Source organism: Asparagus officinalis, chromosome 5, assembly GCF_001876935.1.
Source record: "Asparagus officinalis chromosome 5, Aspof.V1, whole genome shotgun sequence".
In the NCBI taxonomy this organism is placed as follows: domain Eukaryota; kingdom Viridiplantae; phylum Streptophyta; class Magnoliopsida; order Asparagales; family Asparagaceae; genus Asparagus; species Asparagus officinalis.
The window spans coordinates 94,056,421-94,075,510 of NC_033798.1; the positions used below are offsets into that span (position 1 = coordinate 94,056,421).

A 19,090-nucleotide genomic window follows, 5' to 3' on the forward strand; every position below is an offset into this window, starting at 1 on the left:
GGGTTCTTGAGATTGAGCAGAGGCTGCAGTTGAGAGGAAGAAGACTAACGCAATGAGCCGATACATTTTAAAAATTTCCTATTCTTCTTCTTCTTCTTCTTCTCTTTCTTTTAGTTTGAACGTTTAGAAATGTGTTGTTTAAAGAGAGATTTTATATGCAAGTTCGGGATGGGGTGAGATTGAGAGTCAAGGAGGAGTTTTTTTGTTTTTTTGTTTTTTTTTACAGGTTTTGCGAGGGGGAGAGTTTGTGCCTTTAGAAGATTTTATCGGGTGGGCGATTGTGTAGGACCAACGAAGGGTGTTAGTTGGTTTTCTTTTTCTGGAAAGGGCTGTAAATAGTGCAAATGGTATGGGGACGTTAATATGTGGTGCTAGAGTTTTCCTAAATTTAGATGGCTGAAATATTGTAATTATATATATGGGTGTTTCTGGAAAGTATAGATGAGAATAGTAAGAGCACACAATGGGTATAATATTAGTCAATAGAATTCTAATCATCTAAACAATTTTAAAAACTAGCAGGACGAGAGTATATAATCAAACAATGTATCATCAAAAAGGTGATCGTAAAACCTAACATGTTAACATATCATGCATATCCCCATGTGTTGCGTTGATTATCACTTTTTTATTCAAGACAAATCACAATTGCAAATTAAAGATTAAATTAATGGTTGTGATTAAAATAGTGGGTTTTACGCTATCTTGTTATGGTGTGTAAGTTTTCCCATCTTCGTGGAGGCTACCTCTTGGCTCTTGCTACCTAATTTTTTTTTTTATCAACTACGCTGTGAAAAAGCAATCTACTATTATGTTAGGAGGGGTCAATTGCTTACGGACAATCACTAGACTAAGGCAACGGAATTCTTGATTAACTACATAAACATGTTGTAGGGTATGAAAAATGCCTCAAATAAACTTTTTGAGTATTCATTAGGTTATCTCAAGATGGATTTTAGAAGTGTTTTTTTAAAAATCATTTGCCAATTTATAAATATTCTCCTACTTATTTGTATCTAGAAGACAATGCAACGACCTAAATGAACACTTAAAAAAGTGCATTCATCATCAACTGACGAGCCTATAATGAGATGATAGAATTATTTGAATTTTTAATCTCCTCTTTTGGACTTAAGCTCGGTCCATGTACAAATACAGTACCAATTTTAATTAAGCGTCAAATGTTGATTTATTCAACGACACGGCCACGAGTGACCCAAAACAAACTAAACATCCAAGAAAGAGACCCAAGGTCCACTTAACCAAAGGCCGAGCCCAACAGAGAAAGAAAAACTTTTAAGAATTTGGCGCTCACCGTTTCTCCCTCCCCCTTGAAATCTTAACCAATCCACTTCCAAGACGACTCTTAAACCTCCCGTCCAAAGTTTTACCCTCATTATAAACACGCTCACATCCTCAAACGTTCAGTTGACTAGCCTTAAGTTTTATCCCCATTTATTTTTAGCAACCCACTTTTCAAACTCACTCTTGATCTTAATAAACAATTCATCAAATTAATTGTAAAATAACTTTATTTTTAACACATATGTTATGATGTTCTCATTCGCTAAAAAGCAATACATTGCCAAGCAACGGACATGTGTACCACATGCTATTTTCCAATCAAGTTGGCTGCCATAAACCAGTAGGGATGACAACTCAGCCGACATCCCCTCATGTCGACACGAAAGACGGTACTTGTCACCCCCTTTTGTCGAAAACGACTCACCACGAGCCCACTTGCCCATTTGCTGGACGCCTCGCGAAGACGACTCGAAAGGCGCTACTTCTCGAAGAAGTTAAAGATTAACTTCTGCCTCGAGCCTCTCCCACTGGCAACGTGTCAGCATCGCATTTAATGCATGGCAGGCGCATCATGCCTCTAGCCTCGATAGTCTTCATAACTCATCGGATCACGTGGGTCATTGCCCAGCCACCGCTCACTTCTCATTTTAATGCTGAAGTGATCCGTCCCTCAATCACTAGCCGACACTTGTAAAGCAAGTGCTGACGCAGCTGCAAGCCCACACTTCGCCACTGTCTCTCAGTTCTCGACCGAAGTGGCCAATCTACCATTATACCCTAGGTATAAATACAGATACTATTCTGTCTTTACGGGAGACCGAAGATCTGACCCTCCCCCCAGATCCTAATTTTTGAATTCTGATTCAAATTCTCTAAAATTGCAAATCATACTGCGCACACACAAGAACTCTCACAGTTTTTATTTACCTTACTCAAGTTCATCAGCTAACTTGATCGTCGGAGGTACAACGGGGGAACCAAGCCCCGTCCTCTTACGAATTTCTACATGTGCAGATTTTTCAGATTCCCAATTCAAAAACCAGACATAAAGTCGGGGAAGAAAACGGTCATTCATCAATCTTTAACAATCTCATCCAAACACAGATATATATTGATTTGTGATCACTATTACATCAACAAGGTATGAGTACATTATACTTTGCTACTTTTTCTTATAAATTGCTTAAGTTTTGTTCTAAACGTAGTGGGGCTATGTATTGTTGAATGAAATGGTTAAACATTGTTTTATTTTATTTCACTTTTTGCTTATAAACTCAAAATACTTTACCCTCCTTTATTTTAAACCAACACACTTCCGGAAAAGGTTCTTTCTCTGTGTAAACTCAAAACGTTACCCGATATTTTTAAGGGCTTTGCTTCGGTGCTCCTAAAATGGGTTATTAATTTATTTTAAAAAAAGGGTAAATTTGGAAAAACAAAAAAATCTTCGTCCCCACCAATTTCTCATCCACAGAATTCCATCAAACGCGTATAAATCCGTTTAAATAGAATCATAGGTGAATTACGCTAAGAAAATTCCTCAATAAAGATATCAACAAGAAATCTAACATGTGATTGAATGCGATACAAGGAAATTGGATCCGAAGAAAATCGACCATCAACCATGTTGATGAACTTAAACAAAGCAATCATGTTCATTCAAAATCTCAGTTGTTTAGTTGAAAATTAATCGAATGAAGGTTCCCAAGGCCTAAGAGAAAGCCAATTAATGCCGGGCTCATACATACAGTTCCTCCATGCAAAAACAATTTATTTCCAGTCAGATTGGCCCGGTGGCGACACTCATGATCTCAGGCTCAATACTCTAGAGAAAGAAGACGCTCGTATGAAGTATTTCATAGGATCGATGACCATATCAAAAATTAAATTCCATTAGGTTTGGTCATCCGCGCAATGAATTAGGCGATTGGAGAAAAAAACCACATCAAAAAAATAAAGACCCCGAGAGTTTTTCATTAGTTGGAGAATTCTAACTACTTCCTATTTATCTTCTTATTTATACTTTCTAAAATAACTTTTTTATCTAAGTGAAATTACTTTTTTGGGTGTGGAACCACTGTCAACTACCTTATCCACTTTTTTGGGTGTGGAACCACTGTCAACTACCTTATCCCTCAAATTTAGGATGTGAGAGAGATTTTTAAGGAAACAAACTACACCAACAGGATGTGAGAGAGATTTTTAAGGAAACAAACTACACCAACTGCTTGGGAGCACCGAAGCTGTTGGCTATTTTTAAACCTACCTACTTTTAAAATTGAAATTAGACACAAAACTCCCCTCAATAAATTTAAAACTTACTTTTTTGACATACGATGTTGTTATATTTTGGTTGGAACTTTTGATGTTTTCGTTCCAAGGAGTTATATGTCTAGTATATTTTTAAATCAAATTCTTAAAATCAAATTGCGAATAGTAGATTGATTTTTTTGCCTATAAACTCAAAGTTTAGACCATTTTTTTTAAACCCACCCACACACAAGATCACTCTAAGCATCTCCAACAGCTTCCCCATCTTCTTGGTATTCTAAAATTTGGAGAATTTTGAGCTTTTTTTTGGTCCAACAGATTCCCCATCTCATTCCCTAAAATGGGGATAGGTGAGAAAAAATAGAGAGCCTTCCCCAAATCTGCAGCATTCTGCAAATATTTGGGGAAGCACTTTTTCACGTTCTTCTAGACTCAACCCACAAAAAACAACTCCATCTCCTCATTATAATAATAAATAATTTGGTCAAAATGGGGATTCTTCAAAATAATAAATAATTTATTATTTATTAGTCAAAGATGTAGAATATTTTTATTATTGTAATAAATGCATGATTCTTCAAAATGGGGAAGCTGTTGGAGTTGGAGCAAAAATAATTTGGAGAATATGACATTTGATTCTCCATTTTGGAGAAATTTTTGGGGAAGCTGTTGGAGATGCTCTAAAACGAAAAATATGTATACATAATTAATGTCAAACCACTTTGTATTTCAACATCTAGTATAAGTTGCAACTTGTTTATTTTACTGTAACTTACATTTTTTTATTCTAAGTGGTTAGGCATACAATTTACTTTTAGACTGAATGTTTAAACCATTATTCTATTAGTTTTTTTTACATTAATATCGCAGCATGCCGCAAATCAATTTTTCTTGTTTTCTCTAAACAAATCATAACATAATGCTTTAAAAAATTGGAGCAAAAGCATATGAAGATAACTTCTAGGTGCATCACAAAATAATTCTTAAATAATTTTAAAAATCCTCCAACTTACTTCCTAAAAAACCAATGGTCATTTCCAAATGAATGCTTGGAGAAGAAAGCACTAAAAAAAATTGCTTATCGTCAATTTATGAGTCTAAATGAGAACATAGAGAGTTACACTAAACAAATTAGATAATGGGCTGGGCCTAATTGTACATTTCAGAGTAGGGCCAAATCTTTTAAAACTGTTTTTTTTGTTAATAATCAGCCTATATAAAGGCCGAGAGCCCAGCAGACCACTAAAGCCTTCAAGAATTCAGAATAAGAAATCTCCCGCTCGCCATTTCCATCTTCTTGAAATCTTTACTCGATCGGTCTACCCCATGGCCGGCGGCGGCGACGGCGACGAAGAGGATATTCTCAATAGCCTCACCGTCAGCGAGATGCTTCTACCAGCAGAGTCCGCCGCGGGGAGTTATCTTCACCTGCCGTGACTTTCGAGCTCGGATGACACAGGGGTGCTGGGGCGATCGCATGGTGGACGCGAGGGACGCAGAACTGGAAAGCGGAGCTGGACATGTACGGACGGCATGCATGGAAGCTGAGGCTTGTTCTGCGATCGCGTGGACCGGATGCCACCCCCCCGCCCAGGGTTTAATGCTCAGGTGGATTTCTTCGACCCAGCCGCGGCCGCCGCGTGCAGGGAAGGGATGGGCCAGGGAGGAAGGTGGGGCGGGCGCACCACGGTTTGTGGGGCGGACGGCTCCGGGCGGCCCAGCAGTGGCGCCCGGCCGTGCTGTACCGGCGAGCGCCCGCGGCTGCGGCGCCCGCAGCCGCCCGGCGTGGTGCAGCTGCGGAGAGCTCGAGGTTTCAGGACGCAGCCGGTGCGGGCGAAAGCGGGACGGGGAGGTGGTCCCCTTCTGGAATTACTGGCGGGAAACGCTGTCAGGGGATGTGGGCCCACGGCTGCCTCCTCGCCCGGGGATGCATGGTGGAGCCACTCCTGGCGTCCGGTGATTGTGGGGCCATGGCGTCCGGTGGCCGTGCCCTCGGGTGCGGATCCCCATGTCAACCCGGCGATGTTTGGGATTTGGCCGCCGCCGGGGTCAGCGTAGGAAGTAAGTTTTTCTTCTGCTGTTCTTGTTTTTCTTCTGCTGTTCTTGTTTTTCTTGGGTCTATTAACTATTATTTGATTTGGTTTCTTGGAAATTCTAAGTGCTTAGAATTAGATCTTTCGAATTTTATATGCGCATGTGCTACCCGTTCGTCTTTGGTTGATATGCGTGGATATTTTATTGCATTTGTTGAAATAATAACATTCTCTCTTTGCTGATGTATGAATCAAGAGTGGAGGAAACCGTGATCTAAATAAATAAAAAAGGAGTAGAGAAGACCCAGTTCTCTTTAATAATGTACAATTTTAAGATTGAGTAGCAACAAACTATTAACTTTTCAGAACTCAGGCATTGTATATTTGTAGGGAATTCTCTTCCTTTTGGGTTTCACTTCTTTGTAGTAGTACAACTTTGTATAACTTTATTTTGATGTTGCTTTTTAGTGCTTTGCTATGCGTCTGGAATTTCTAATTCAACTCTTTTTTTCTTCTTCTTCTTTTTTTTCCCCTTCTCAGTTTCTGTACATCTGCCTACATCTCTGAGCTAAGCTGTTGTTGTCGGCGAAAACATGTCAAATGTGGATTATGTGCCTAAAGCTTCAAAAGAGAGGCATGTTTGTACCTCTAATTTGTTCTGCCTTCAGCACTAGAAAAGCTCTGGATGGATGGCGAGTCAGAAGGAAGCTATTCTTGGGATGTCCATATTGTTCTTCTGCAAGCGTAAAAGAGCATTGTATTAGAGTTAGCGTCGGAGAAATTCTTTTTTCCCCCTGTAATAAGAGTGTAGTCTTGTGTCTGTTCCCTTGTTCTTCGAAAATACACCTGTAATTACCATACCTCATACTAGAACAAGTGATTGTGATTGCTGGATCAGGAACATACCTAATTTCGCTGTTTTTTCCTTCAATAGCTGGAAGTCCTCTGCATATCTTAAGCTCCGCTATTAACATAAATCAGGGCAGCAAATAGTACCCGAAATTGATGTGAAGATTACTGACAAATGGGCAGTGAAATTTGTACTCTAGATATATAATGCCCATGATCTCTGTCAAAGCAAAGTTTATAAAATTTTCTCCGAAATTGAATACAATTTTTCAGGAAGTCAATGCAGGTTCTACCCTGACGATTTAACAATCCCTTTGCATCTCAATACCAGACTGTTTCAAGATGAAGTACAAAAAACGATATGAACTTCCATATCTGCGAAAAGGACTAATACAAACACATTAACCATTACACTATAAATTAAGCGTCCAGTTTATGGAAAAGTACCAACGAAACCACTATGTGCAGTGATACAACAACCCGCTAATTACTGCTGCTGGTTCAAAATGCAAAAGCCTGAAGCCTTTGTCTGGCTTCAGCTGCTATGGCTAATGATTCATCACTTGGATTCTCCTTTGCAGCAGCAAGAGCTGCCAAGTAGTGGCTTCGTGCCTCTTCCATTTGCATCAAATCCATCTCATCAACACTATCCTGCTTGAATCCAATAGCAAAATAATTAGCAATCACTAATAATCGGTCAAAACATTATCTACTTAATTTAAGAGTAATTAGCTATAGTTATGGCAGCCTGATTACTGACAATAAGATGATCTCTTTCAAAATTGAAGATTGATTTAAGTAGGCTTCTTCCTTAATGAGAATAATCTCGTGTTGGCAAGTTCAAATGAGAAAGATCCTTAAGCCTTTTAATTCCAACACTCAATATGCCAAAGTTACAAGCTCATTCGGCTGTACTAAGCATGTGAAAAGTCCACTTTCAGAAGAAGATATTTGACGCGTGAATGAGCAGTCAGGGTATCTAGATCAACATGCATCAATGAAATAATTTTGGTACTAACCCTTAAATTTAGATTATGACTAGGCTAGCTCAGACCGACATCTGCACTTTTCCAGATTACAAGATTGGACAAATTTTGAAAAACGACCCTTTTTTAAATTTAATAGGCAAAATCGACCCTGTAACAAGAAAATGGGCAAAATCGACCCTTTTTTACACGGGACTAGTAGTCCCGTGCAAAAATGAGTCGCTTTTGCTAAAAGTTAATCCGACCCCCTTCCCCCAAAAAAAAACTCTGACAAGCCTGCTTTAATCCCAGACCCACCTCACTGTCACATCCCTCCTCTCCCTCCCCTTCCCCTCCTCCCGCCTCCTCAAGTCCTCCCTCTGCCTCTCCCCCCTCCCCTACTCCCTCCTCCTCTTCCACCTCCTCCCCTCCCCTCCGGACCTCTTCTCCCTCAACCTCCTCCTCTCCCACCTAACTGTCTGATCAGCGGCTATGCCGCGTGCTGGGTCGTCACCGACGCGCGCCGGGTGTTTGATGAAATGGGGAGCAGGGACCTGGTCTCGAGGAACGCGATGCTTGACGGGTAGGTGAACGTTGGGACCTTGGGGCGGCGAGGGGGTGTTTGACCTGACATGAAAATCCATGCACTTCGCTAAAACGCCGCTGTTGCGGAGGTCGAGACAGTGGTGGATGCTCACGGCGCTGAAGGGGCGACGGCATGGAGGAGACGCTGGTGGGGACGACTGCTTGGAGATGGGCTCGGCTGCGGGCGACGGTGAAAAGGGGGTGCTGGGGCGTTGGCGATGGTTTTGAAGAGAGAGAGAAACGATGGATACGAAAAGGAGAGAGAAAGATGTTGACTTTGCAAAAGCAACCTTTTTTTGCACGGGACTACTAGTCCCGTGCAAAAAAGGGTCGATTTTGCCCATTTTCTTGTTACAGGGTCGATTTTGCCTATTAAATTTAAAAAATGGTCGTTTTTCAAAATTTGTCCTACAAGATTCTATCCAGTGTTTACGATATCACTATCAGTACCAGCGTAATACCTGTTCACCCTTCTAACTGTCTGGAGTTTTGACAATGTTTACAGTTATAAACCAGAATGTTCATGGATATCCATCATTTTTCTATGAACAGTGTAATCCCATTCATATTAAATAAAAGGTTAAATTATCATACTGATTTTAGATTCTTGAACCATAATGTAGATGAGATTTGAATCTAATTGATGCAACAGAGCTAAGAGAATGCATACTTGAAAATGAGTTGATAGCTTTTCCGTCCACATGGGTATCCATCATTTTTTTATAAACAGTGTAATCCCATTCATATTAAATAAAAGGTTAAATTATCATACTGATTATAAATTCTTGAGCCATAATGTAGATGAGAGTTGAATCTAATTGATGCAACAGAGCAAAGAGAAAATGCATACATGAAAATGAGTTGATAGCTTTTTCGTCCACATGGATGAGTTCATAGGTCATTATTCTTAGGAGCATATCCAAGATTTGAGCTATTCATGGTACCTTCATAAAAGTGCATTTACTTAACTTGTGTTAAGAGTATAAATTTATAAACTCTCACCACAACTTTGGGGTTTTGATATATTTGTAGGGTCATTTGACAACTTGCAGCTGCATATTTTTTATATCTAGCATATATCAATATCATAACTGATTTTGCACTATCCACAGCATACTTTTAAGGGTAAACTGCACAATGCACATTAACACCCTCATCTATACCTTGAGTGGCAGTAAACCCCCCTCAACTCATTTATTAGAACTTGACCACCCTCAATTAATGAAAAAGAGGGGTGTTATTTATAATTTATCTTCCTAAAAATTACCCCCACCCCCACCCCCACCCCCCATCCCTCTAAAAAGAAGCTCATTTATTAGTATGTAGCCTCCCTCAATTCATGAAAAAAGGGATGTAACTGGCTATTTATCTTTCTAAAAATTGCATCTCAAGGGTGCCAAGTGCCAGTAAATGAGTTGATGAGGTTTACCGCGACACATGATTTAGATGAGTGGTTCATGTGCAGTTTACCCTAACTTTAACATTCTAGCATGAGCCCCACACAGATATATGCCTTACTTCATACGGGAAAAATGAATAAGGAGCTTACTATAGGTGAAATATGTTCAAAATAATGTAAAGAAGTTATCTTATCATCAGACGATGCAGCTGTACTATTCTTCGACAGTTCTTCAAATATCTGCATCAGTGCAGTTATCTCTAAGTCCATAGAAACAAACTCATCTTGAAGTTCCTCAGCTTTTCTATTTGACATCTTTGTCTCCCACTCCAATTTCTCCAGAGCTGCTTGCTTGTCAGCAAGCTTAATCTGCAGAAAAATGCGATAAAATTATGTCGCAACAAATAGCCAATACTTTTATCAGATAAGTTGATGTATAATGGGAAGCAATGGCAGAGCTATGCTAGTGGTTGGGAGGGCCTTGGCCCCCAAAAATTTTGAAACTTTTATGCATTAGGCTATATTAATATCTTAGTGGAATATTGTGTTGAGTGGCTATATATTATAAAGTCTGTTACCAAAGAGGTAACAAAAGGATGCAGGCCCAACTAGAAGAATAGGAACCCAAGCTAGAAGTGTTGTTTTGGTTGATAAGTGACGCGTGAAATGTCCTTTAGCCTCTATGTGCGGAATCCAAGCTAGCAAAAAACAAACCCTCGAACAGAGAGCGGCTATTCCCTAAGGGGATAGGGAGGAGAGGGAGAGGGAGTGGGAGAGGGAGAGAGACTATTCCCTAAGGGGATAGGGAGGAGAGGGAGAGGGAGTGGGAGAGGGAGAGAGAGAGAGAGAGAGAGAGAGAGAGAGAGAGAGGCATTACGACTCGCATGGTGTTCAATTCCATCGACTCTAGAGGCATCTTCATTAGCACAACTACTCGGTTGAGTATCCTGTTCCGAATTCTTCACAAGTGTTGGAGATTTTTATTGAGGTGGATCTTAGGTGTGCGTTTAAATCAATAGATTTATTATGTAAATTTCCAATGTCATGCAACTCTCTTAGGTTATACCCTTCCTAATGTTTAACTAGTTTAGTTTTAGTTCAGATAATCCACATCATGAACTGTTGAATTTTTCTTTATAAAAAATAGTGATGACAATCATTTAGAGCTAAATATTGATCCTTCAACTCCCATAGATGATAGAACATCCTCCCAAACATCAAATAATTCACCATTCTCCAATAGAACATTCTCCCATAGAACTTAATGTACTTCCCTTTCTATTGTTTTATACGGTCATAGGGCTTCCTGTATTTGCATTCTATCATGAACATCTCTGAATGAAAAAAACATACAAATTTGATCTGAAGTTAGTGTTTCTTTTCTGCAATAAATTAGAGTAAATTTAGGCATCGATTCTTGCCCCCCTCCCAAGATATTGTTTCTGGCTCCGCCACTAATGGAAGGGTGATATAAAGTGCAATTTCAAGTTCAAGTTTCTATGAGGTGATAACACATAGGAAGATGTCTACATTGTGCTTATAAACTTAGACAAGAACCAAACAAATGGTTAGGAAAATCTGAACGTTAAGCAGCCACATAACTTGACCATTACCCAAAGTGAGAGATAAGCAGAATAACTTTATGCATTACTAAATGTAACAATCAACCATCTAAAACAGAAACAGGCTATTATTCCAGAACTAATTAAGGTATGAGGACGAAATACCAACTGCTTGCTAAGGAAGGTTGCGAATTAAAGTAACCATTTTAATTAGAACTAATGCATCACTCCATTTGTCAGTGAACATTACATGTCCTTTGAATTTCCAACCAATGTAATTTGCTTAAATTAAATTAATGTAAATGGTCGCATTTAAAAATCTAAAGCAACCCCTGTAGGCTATAATATCTCAGTGTGCATACTACACTGAAGTACCATACAGGGATGCTTCCCATTCTTTGGAGGACTATGGTTTCAACATGTTGCAAATCCCCAAAAATAAAAGCTTTGATAGATGCACATAATCAGTAACTGCAGCCACAAAATTTTGCTATTAAAAGCAGAACATGCATAAAAAATTTCACAATTGCATAGAGGTGAATACTAAGACCTTGTAAGATAGAAATCAAATTTTCACAGTTAACAGAAGTGAGCAGAATCAATACACCTTGCATCTTTAGCTACCCACGACTTTAAATTGGGATTCTTGCAGATCTCTTACTTCTAAAGTCACTTAATCAAATGTCAACTATAAAGTGATAAACTAGCAGTAATTTGAGCTCACTCGAATACTAGATATACCTTTGCATTGTATAATTCTGAATTAGCTGATTTTATCAATGCATCCTTTTCCGCAACCTGGTGCCTCAATTCATTAATTGAAACATAAGCCATGTTCATTTGCTTTGCTGAATCCTCTGCAGTTTTTAGTGCTTCTTCTTTCTCCAATAATTTCCTCTGCAGGCTATCTACCTGTTCCCTCAACAAAGTTAACTCAAACCTATCCTTCTGAACATTTTCCGAGCAGTCATCCACAGAGCCACCTTGGTTACCATGTTGGAGCTTGTTTCCATTATCCCTTTGTTTCTTACCAGGAGTTGTCTTTCTAGATCTGGAATCAGAAACCTGCAAAGAAAATCAAATCAACTCTTATGAAGTTTCTTAACACTGGAAGGTCGTTAGCAAAAGAAAATATTAATTTTGAAAATAGTGTCCTAATTACACTGGTCTAGTATACAGTACACTGGTTAAATGATGTCCATGATGTAAATATTTTTCAGGTAAAGCGACCACATTGAGTCCTCACTTAATGGTTCATCACCACGGATTAATAAACTTCAAATTGTAATTAACTTTCATAGAACAAAACTTATGGTATAAACGTATAACAATAGAAAAATTGATTATCATTAACAGCCAAATAGCAAATAAATAAGAGGGCAATAGAAAAATTGGTTACACTAAAACCAAGATGCATCGACCATTATGCAATCAATTAAAAAGATTGTGCAAAAATGAACATCAAGACAGATAGCTCCAGTTATATGCCAATACATACAGCGTAAATCAATTCAAGGTTGAAATTTGGATCTGGATAATAATTTCAATAAAGATCCTCATTAGTTTTGGAATTAATATACCTGATAGCTTATCGGTTTTAAGTTTCAATATGTTTATATACAATGTCACAAACATGATAATGTGGCCCAAATTTTTGAAGGGACATGCTTTTGAGATGCCAATGCATTAGCATATGGATAGATTTGACCTATTAGCATACTTATAAATTCGAGCTATTAGTATGTAGTTAGATTCACAGGTTTTGGTAATAGCATAACGGTAACTTTATATTTCATTTTCTTAGTGGTTGCTCCTAAAATTGTAAACGTTTTCAAAAATACGAATTAAATATTAAAAAGCTGATATAAGTTCCAGTAAAGTGGGGATAAGGTTTGAATGGTTAGTGCCTATTGGATTTTGGATCGTTAACGAATACCCTAAAGTCTTAAAATATCAAACTTTGATACAGATACAGTAGGTACATGACGCAATCGTGAACACTTTCCACCCTATCAGCACTAATGGAAGTAACATACCCCAAAGAAAAATCAAATAAATCATGAAATGTTAATCCCATCATAACTACAACATTATACAAATCCAATGCAAGAACTAGCTCCGTATTTGTTTCTTATAAATACAAGTGCTGAAGTTTTCTGAAATTACTGTACTTGATTTTTTGACGGCAATGCTTTACATTTTTCCTGCAACCATTAAAGGCGCAGTAAACAACAGGTGGATACATTTGATCACACTGTTGCTGAATTTGAGCTAGGAGATAGAATTGAAACACTTACGAAAGTCCAAAGATTTTTACATATTGAAAGTGGCTATAACAGCTAAATTAACCAATTTAGGCATAATTTTGGGGTAAAATTTTCAGCTTTTAGATTGTCCACCAAGGTGTCAGTACTCAGCTGTGAAATTTCTTTTAAGATACACCCACTTAAATAAAAAAATTTGAGAATGCCATGGTGCGCTTGGATTTTAATCAAGTAAAAATTCACAAATTTAATTAAAATTTTGAAATAAATTAATATATGCATTCATTAGCAATAAAACTAAAGTCTCCAGATGAAGCGGATTATTAAACAAAATTCAAGTAAATTTGAAGGAAAAAAATAATTCACATTTTGTAATGAAGCAATCAATTGGCGCTACAAAATCAAATTCAAATCCAAAGCTCTCACCTTCTTCAGTTGAGCAGGAGTGGGAGTGTAAACCATCGACGCTCTCCTAGTAAAAGACGAATTTGCCCTCCTATCCTAAAATCCACACACAAAACAAGTAAACCCTCAGCATCGACCAAAGTTCCCAAAAACCATAAAATTTTATTCACCGGTTTATCTCACTGACCATGAGGGATTCGACGAGGGGAACCATTTCGACGAGGTTTTTGAAGAGGACTTTGTCGACATTGCCCCCGTTCACGGGGGCGCTATCGGAACTCCGGCCTCTGTCGGCCGTTGCGGAGTTCCGGTGATCCTGCGGACCATCGAAGCGGCGTTGAGTCTCCAGCGTGGCCGGCGGGGAGATTTGTGAGGGGTAGGATGGGAATTTGGAGGAGAAGGAAAGGGGGGAGACTCGGAGAGGACTGTTTTCTTATTTTTGGGAAAGAGAGTAACGTCGAGAGATAAATTACAGGACTGCCACTGTCGTGTAATCACGATCGACGAGGGCCAGCCGGCTTAATTTAATTTTGTGATTTTACTAAGGATGGAAGGTTAAATAATGGAAAAGAAATACAATCAATCAAAGTGAAAAGATAAAATATTGTTTAGGAATTGGAGAAACGAAAATAAATTTGTTTTATCTTTTTTGGGAGTTCTAATAAAGATAAAAAAAATAAAGTGAATATGTAAAAAATTACATAAATATCTTTACATATTGAATGTAAGGTTATAATTGTCTTATCACATTGTAAAATTTTACTTTAACTTCCGTCAATTAATCTTCATCCAAACAAAGTGCAAGTATTTGAATTGTTTATTTGGTGGGCCTTTCTTCGGCTACCCCACCCAAAATGCCCTTTTCGACAAGAGTTTCGAAATATCCTCCTCCGGATTTTTCCAAATTCACATTCCAATATAAATATCTTTCGTATGTTCTCAAATATCACTGTGTGCTTATTTGATTTCTAATTCATAGTTTTTGAATATTAAATTACAGGACTAAAAGTCTATTTTTATTTGGTTAAAGAGTTTTGGTTTAAAAACAAATAGATTTTTTAAGTTTGTCAAAATTAGAATAAATCTTAAAAAACAAAATCTACAAGGGGAAAAAATAACATCATTCATATAAGGATACAAATTATAGGACAAAAAATATTAAATGAATAGTCATAATCAAATGGATTGAATATACAACTGATAAATTCTATTTGTTTATGTCGAATTTATTTAATGTTAAATGAACTACCGAATAGCTGACAAACAATTAGCAAACTATTTGTTAATTATTTAGTTCATTCTCAATCCTATTTAGAAGTAAGATTATTTTAAATAATATTTTATTTTATTTTTGAGAGATTTACACTTTTAAATCCACGTGGAAGTTATTAATGCTTTATGGAGTCACCTAGATCCGTGTGGCAGGTAAGGGGACCGGTTAAAATTAAAAAGGCAAAAGTCTCTTTGTTTAAAATTCTTAAGCTAATTTGGATGCTTATTTTCTTTTATATATATATTTTAAAAATTGATCTTCTTCCTCTCATGCTGTAAAGCTTAGCAAAAGTAAATAAATATTGTGATCTACTTTATCTTTTGGATGTTCCTGTCTTTCTTCATTTTGAATTCGTGGTACTTTACTTACCAATAAGATACACATGAATTTGTTCTTGATTTTTTTTTGCCTAGACACGTCCATATGATGACTAAATTAAATCAATGATTTGGATCATCAATATGAAATCTAAACATATGAGCTATTATTTATATACACTCACATATGAGGAGATTCTATCTTCGTAATATTTCATATTCATTGGATTCTAATTAAATGCTAGGAAATATATTTAGTAAATACAAGCGCTCGTAATTGGTGTAAATCCCTAACAGAAAAACATCAAGTGCCTTCGGCTTCTCCTTGTCACAAGCAAAGATTCCCTACATCCTTGATTGTTGAGAACTTCTATAATTAGTTATGTTACAATAATATTGGCTCATTGAATGGGATTCGGATCATTTTCCGTGAAAAAACAATAGCGGAGAAACCACTACATTATCATAAGCATTGATTATCTAATGAGTGGTTATGATTTTTCTCCGAGTACAGATTAAGAATGAGTGTGATTCATGGGAAGTGTGCCGAGTGTCCTATTTAGAATGTAGCGGTTGATAATTTTTTTTATATAATTTATATAATGATTGCCATGGGGTTTAATGAATGAAGAGAGACCTTATTCGTAATAATGTGCAGGATCTCTACCCCTTATCGCTCATCGTGTACCGTAAGATGAGAACCGTTATGATTGAATACGTAATACGAGGAAGCTAAGCTGAAATTTTAAGAGCTCATTAAATGTTCGGCATGTTCACGGGAAAGGAAATAAGAATCCCAAAAATTCGGGTCTCCACATATTATACAACCACGTGTCGTGTTATTGAGACTGCCCGACGCTGAAAAAGATTTCTTTTAACTTGGTCCACCACCAACTCCAACCTGTGCATCTTCATTTGCTGGCTTATCACTGTCTTATTGGCCACTCTTTCTCTCTCAAATCTTGTTGATTTTTAAATTACGTTTTGATGGTGAGAGTTGGAGAATTTTATACGTACGGGTTGTCATTTATCATCATTTCGTTTTTTTTTTAATTAAAGCGAAAACTCGCAATCTTGATTTTTTTTTTTACCATTCTTGAGAGGTTTTATCACTTGTTAGGTTACATCTGAAAGAAATGTTAGCGTCATCTTAGGAGTTTTTAGTTCCTAAATTTATTTACGACGGTAAAATTGATTTGTAACTTGTGTATCTTTGGTAAAATTGTTTATTACCTTTTAGATTTTTTGTATGTCATGCGGGCTATTGGTTACTGCAGGAAGTTAATCCAGATGGTTACACTCATCGATTATTGAACACCGATGAAAAATTCAAAAATACAGATCCTCTCCGATTATACGGTAGTTAGAGCGTCAAATTTCTCCAAACAATACGAGGTTAGGGCACGTATCATTTCAATTTTGCCTTTTAAAATCATTATTCTTTAAAACCGTTATACAAAAATAGTAGCAAAGTTAAAATTAATAAATTGTTATTTATAAGAATAGAATGATTTAAACTTATTGATTCAGCCATTATATCTCTTAGCTTACAACACGCGCCAGTTAAAACCGAGGGACAGCTATCCTTTTAATAAAAACAAACATCACAGTGTATAAATTGATTTAAACGCTTTCGTTAAAAACCAGTGAAACGTTCTAAAGTTCTTTTATTTCAATTACTCTATTCAAGATTTATATCATTTAGCAAGCGTTAACCAAAAGAAAAATGATACAGACACATCCTCGGACACACCTCCGATCACCCCCCTCTAGCTATAGTGCAGATGGCCCCACTTGAGATTTTTTTAAGGAGGTGTTTGGTTCAATTTCTAGAAATTATAGGAAATGTTTTCCACTTAAAATATGATTTCCTTGTATTTCTTAAAAAAATTATAGAAAAAATTTTGAGAAATCAAAAAGTACTAATTTTCTTTTTCTTTTTTTTTACTTTCCTTGTTTGGTTCAAAACAAGAAAATGACTCATAACTTTATAGAAAATAACAAGATTTGGTAAGTTTTTAATTAAATATGGTATGTGTCAGATTTCTGGTGATTTCCTCTCATTTTGAGAGAAAAATTGTTTTTTGTAAAATTTGATAGGTTTTGATATTTTATAGAAAATATTTCTGTAAATTTTTTGTTGAACCAAACACAATTTACAGAAATCTCTGGAAAACTTTTAATTACAAATTTGTCATTGTCAGATGTTTTAAGAAAAATTTTCTCAAAAAGTGTGCAACCAAACAGCCCTTAAATCTAAGTGGGGTCCCCTGCACTGCAGCTAGGGAGGTGGCCCTCCCAAACCAAAAATCATATAAATTACCAAATAAATTAATAAAGCACTGTTTGCTGTTACTGGAAATTTAATGCGGATGGTTGCTGCATACGTTAGGGGTCCGATACAACACGATTCAGTCAAACTAGAATTGAATGGTTGAGATGATGATAAGAAATGACATATTGTTGTGATAAGGAACACGAGGATGTGTCTACAGAGGAGTCAGTGCAACTCCTCCCAAGTCCCGAGGATCTCACGCATCGTTGCGTTGCCTGCGCTCATGAACAAACACGCAAGCAAGCCGAAGCGCGATCTTAGCCAAACGATCTTCTAAAGCTCAAACCTGCATATTTTCAGCCCGAGCAAGGTGTTACGGTAGAAATTAACTAATTTTTAGGCTAAATGGCGCTTACATACCATAAAATTTCCCCATCGTGGCAATTAAATACCACAAACTGTAAAAAGCGACGCTTTAATGCCCTAAGTTATTAAAAAGTAGAAGTTTAATATCATAAGTTGAAAAAACAGGCACTCGAATATCCTATTATTTCATCATTTCTACACTTAAATACCCTAAATTACAAGAAAATAGTAATTTGATGCGCTGAGTTGTAAGAAAATAGCACGTTAATGTCATAATTAAATTGGCATTGAAACATTCCCAAGAATTTTCCCGTAAAAACTAGCAAAAAGGTACTAATGTGCTAATATTTTACTAACTTGCGATATTAAAAGTACCATTTTCTATAACTTAGTATTCAAGTGTCACGCTACGAAAACTTTGCGGTATTTCAATGCCGCATTCACCAGAGCGGCGTCTAGAAGGAATTGACCAAGGGCGTTAACTCGAGCGACATGAAATATGATGCGAGGTTTTTTTTTGGACCGTTGCGTATTCTGGTCCTTGGACAGAAATATGATGGAATTAAACCGTACGTTACTAGCGGAGGAAGGCGAGCCTGAGCGTTCATTTGGAAAGTAGCACCTCGGATTGGATACAACCGCTGTTTGCTGTACATCCTCAGGCACAAGATCTCCGCCCGCAAGAGGACAGCGCCGCGCTCGTGCAACACCTGCGCTTCGCTCAGCACCCCCCCCTCCCACCGACTGACGCCTCATCGCTACGATTTATTACCCCCTTTTCCGTGTCAAAGCCTATCCCTCGAAACCTCACCCGTCCCTGCTCGCCACGTCACCACCTTCAATGTTCAGTGCCAGCTGGCAGCACCTGGGACGATCCGGAGTGTTCCCTCGTACAACATGCTCTGCAGCTGATCGTATCCCCTCCGCTGCGCCCCCCTCTAAACTCCCATGGCAGCGAGGGAGTTTTGAGTGCGAGAGCGACTTATTTGATGCTCCTAGTCTTGGACAATTAATAAAATAAGCAAGGCCTTTTTTGCAAAAAAAAAAAACAAGACAACAATTTCGGATCTGAAACTGTAAAGGTTGACACCCATTAATTCACTCTCCCCAGCTGCTTAACTTATATTTATAATTAGTTACAGGAATAAAAATAGTCAAAGCTCATGAGTTTATTTTTTTTGAGATTTATTGAATTTTTTTTTGTTAAAAAATCGAAATCTG

The 19,090-nt window shown here is 37.5% G+C and overlaps 1 protein-coding gene across 2 annotated transcripts; it reads right to left on the bottom strand.

Annotated features, from left to right (window-relative positions):
* LOC109840217 lies at positions 6,678–14,101 on the bottom strand. Of its 2 annotated transcripts, none has more exons than XM_020408776.1 (5): positions 13,826–14,101; positions 13,660–13,734; positions 11,711–12,034; positions 9,558–9,776; positions 6,678–7,112 (listed from the first exon to the last, which is right to left on the bottom strand). In XM_020408776.1, the coding sequence occupies exons 1-5, from the start codon at positions 13,850–13,852 to the stop codon at positions 6,960–6,962; spliced, it is 798 nt and encodes a 265-aa protein (XP_020264365.1). In that variant the 5' UTR covers positions 13,853–14,101; the 3' UTR covers positions 6,678–6,959. The 2 variants fall into 2 exon arrangements, with proteins under 2 accessions (XP_020264365.1, XP_020264366.1); XM_020408777.1 differs by having other exon boundaries at positions 6,678–7,109; positions 13,826–14,099.

Coding starts and splice junctions, on each gene's coding strand:
- LOC109840217 (XM_020408776.1), bottom strand. CDS start 13,852: ATGGTTCCCCTCGTCGAATCCCTCATG. Junction 13,735..13,825: donor CCCTCGTCGAATCCCTCATG/GTCAGTGAGATA, acceptor TGTGGATTTTAG/GATAGGAGGGCAAATTCGTC. Junction 7,113..9,557: donor TTGAACATATTTCACCTATA/GTAAGCTCCTTA, acceptor ATTGGATTCAAG/CAGGATAGTGTTGATGAGAT.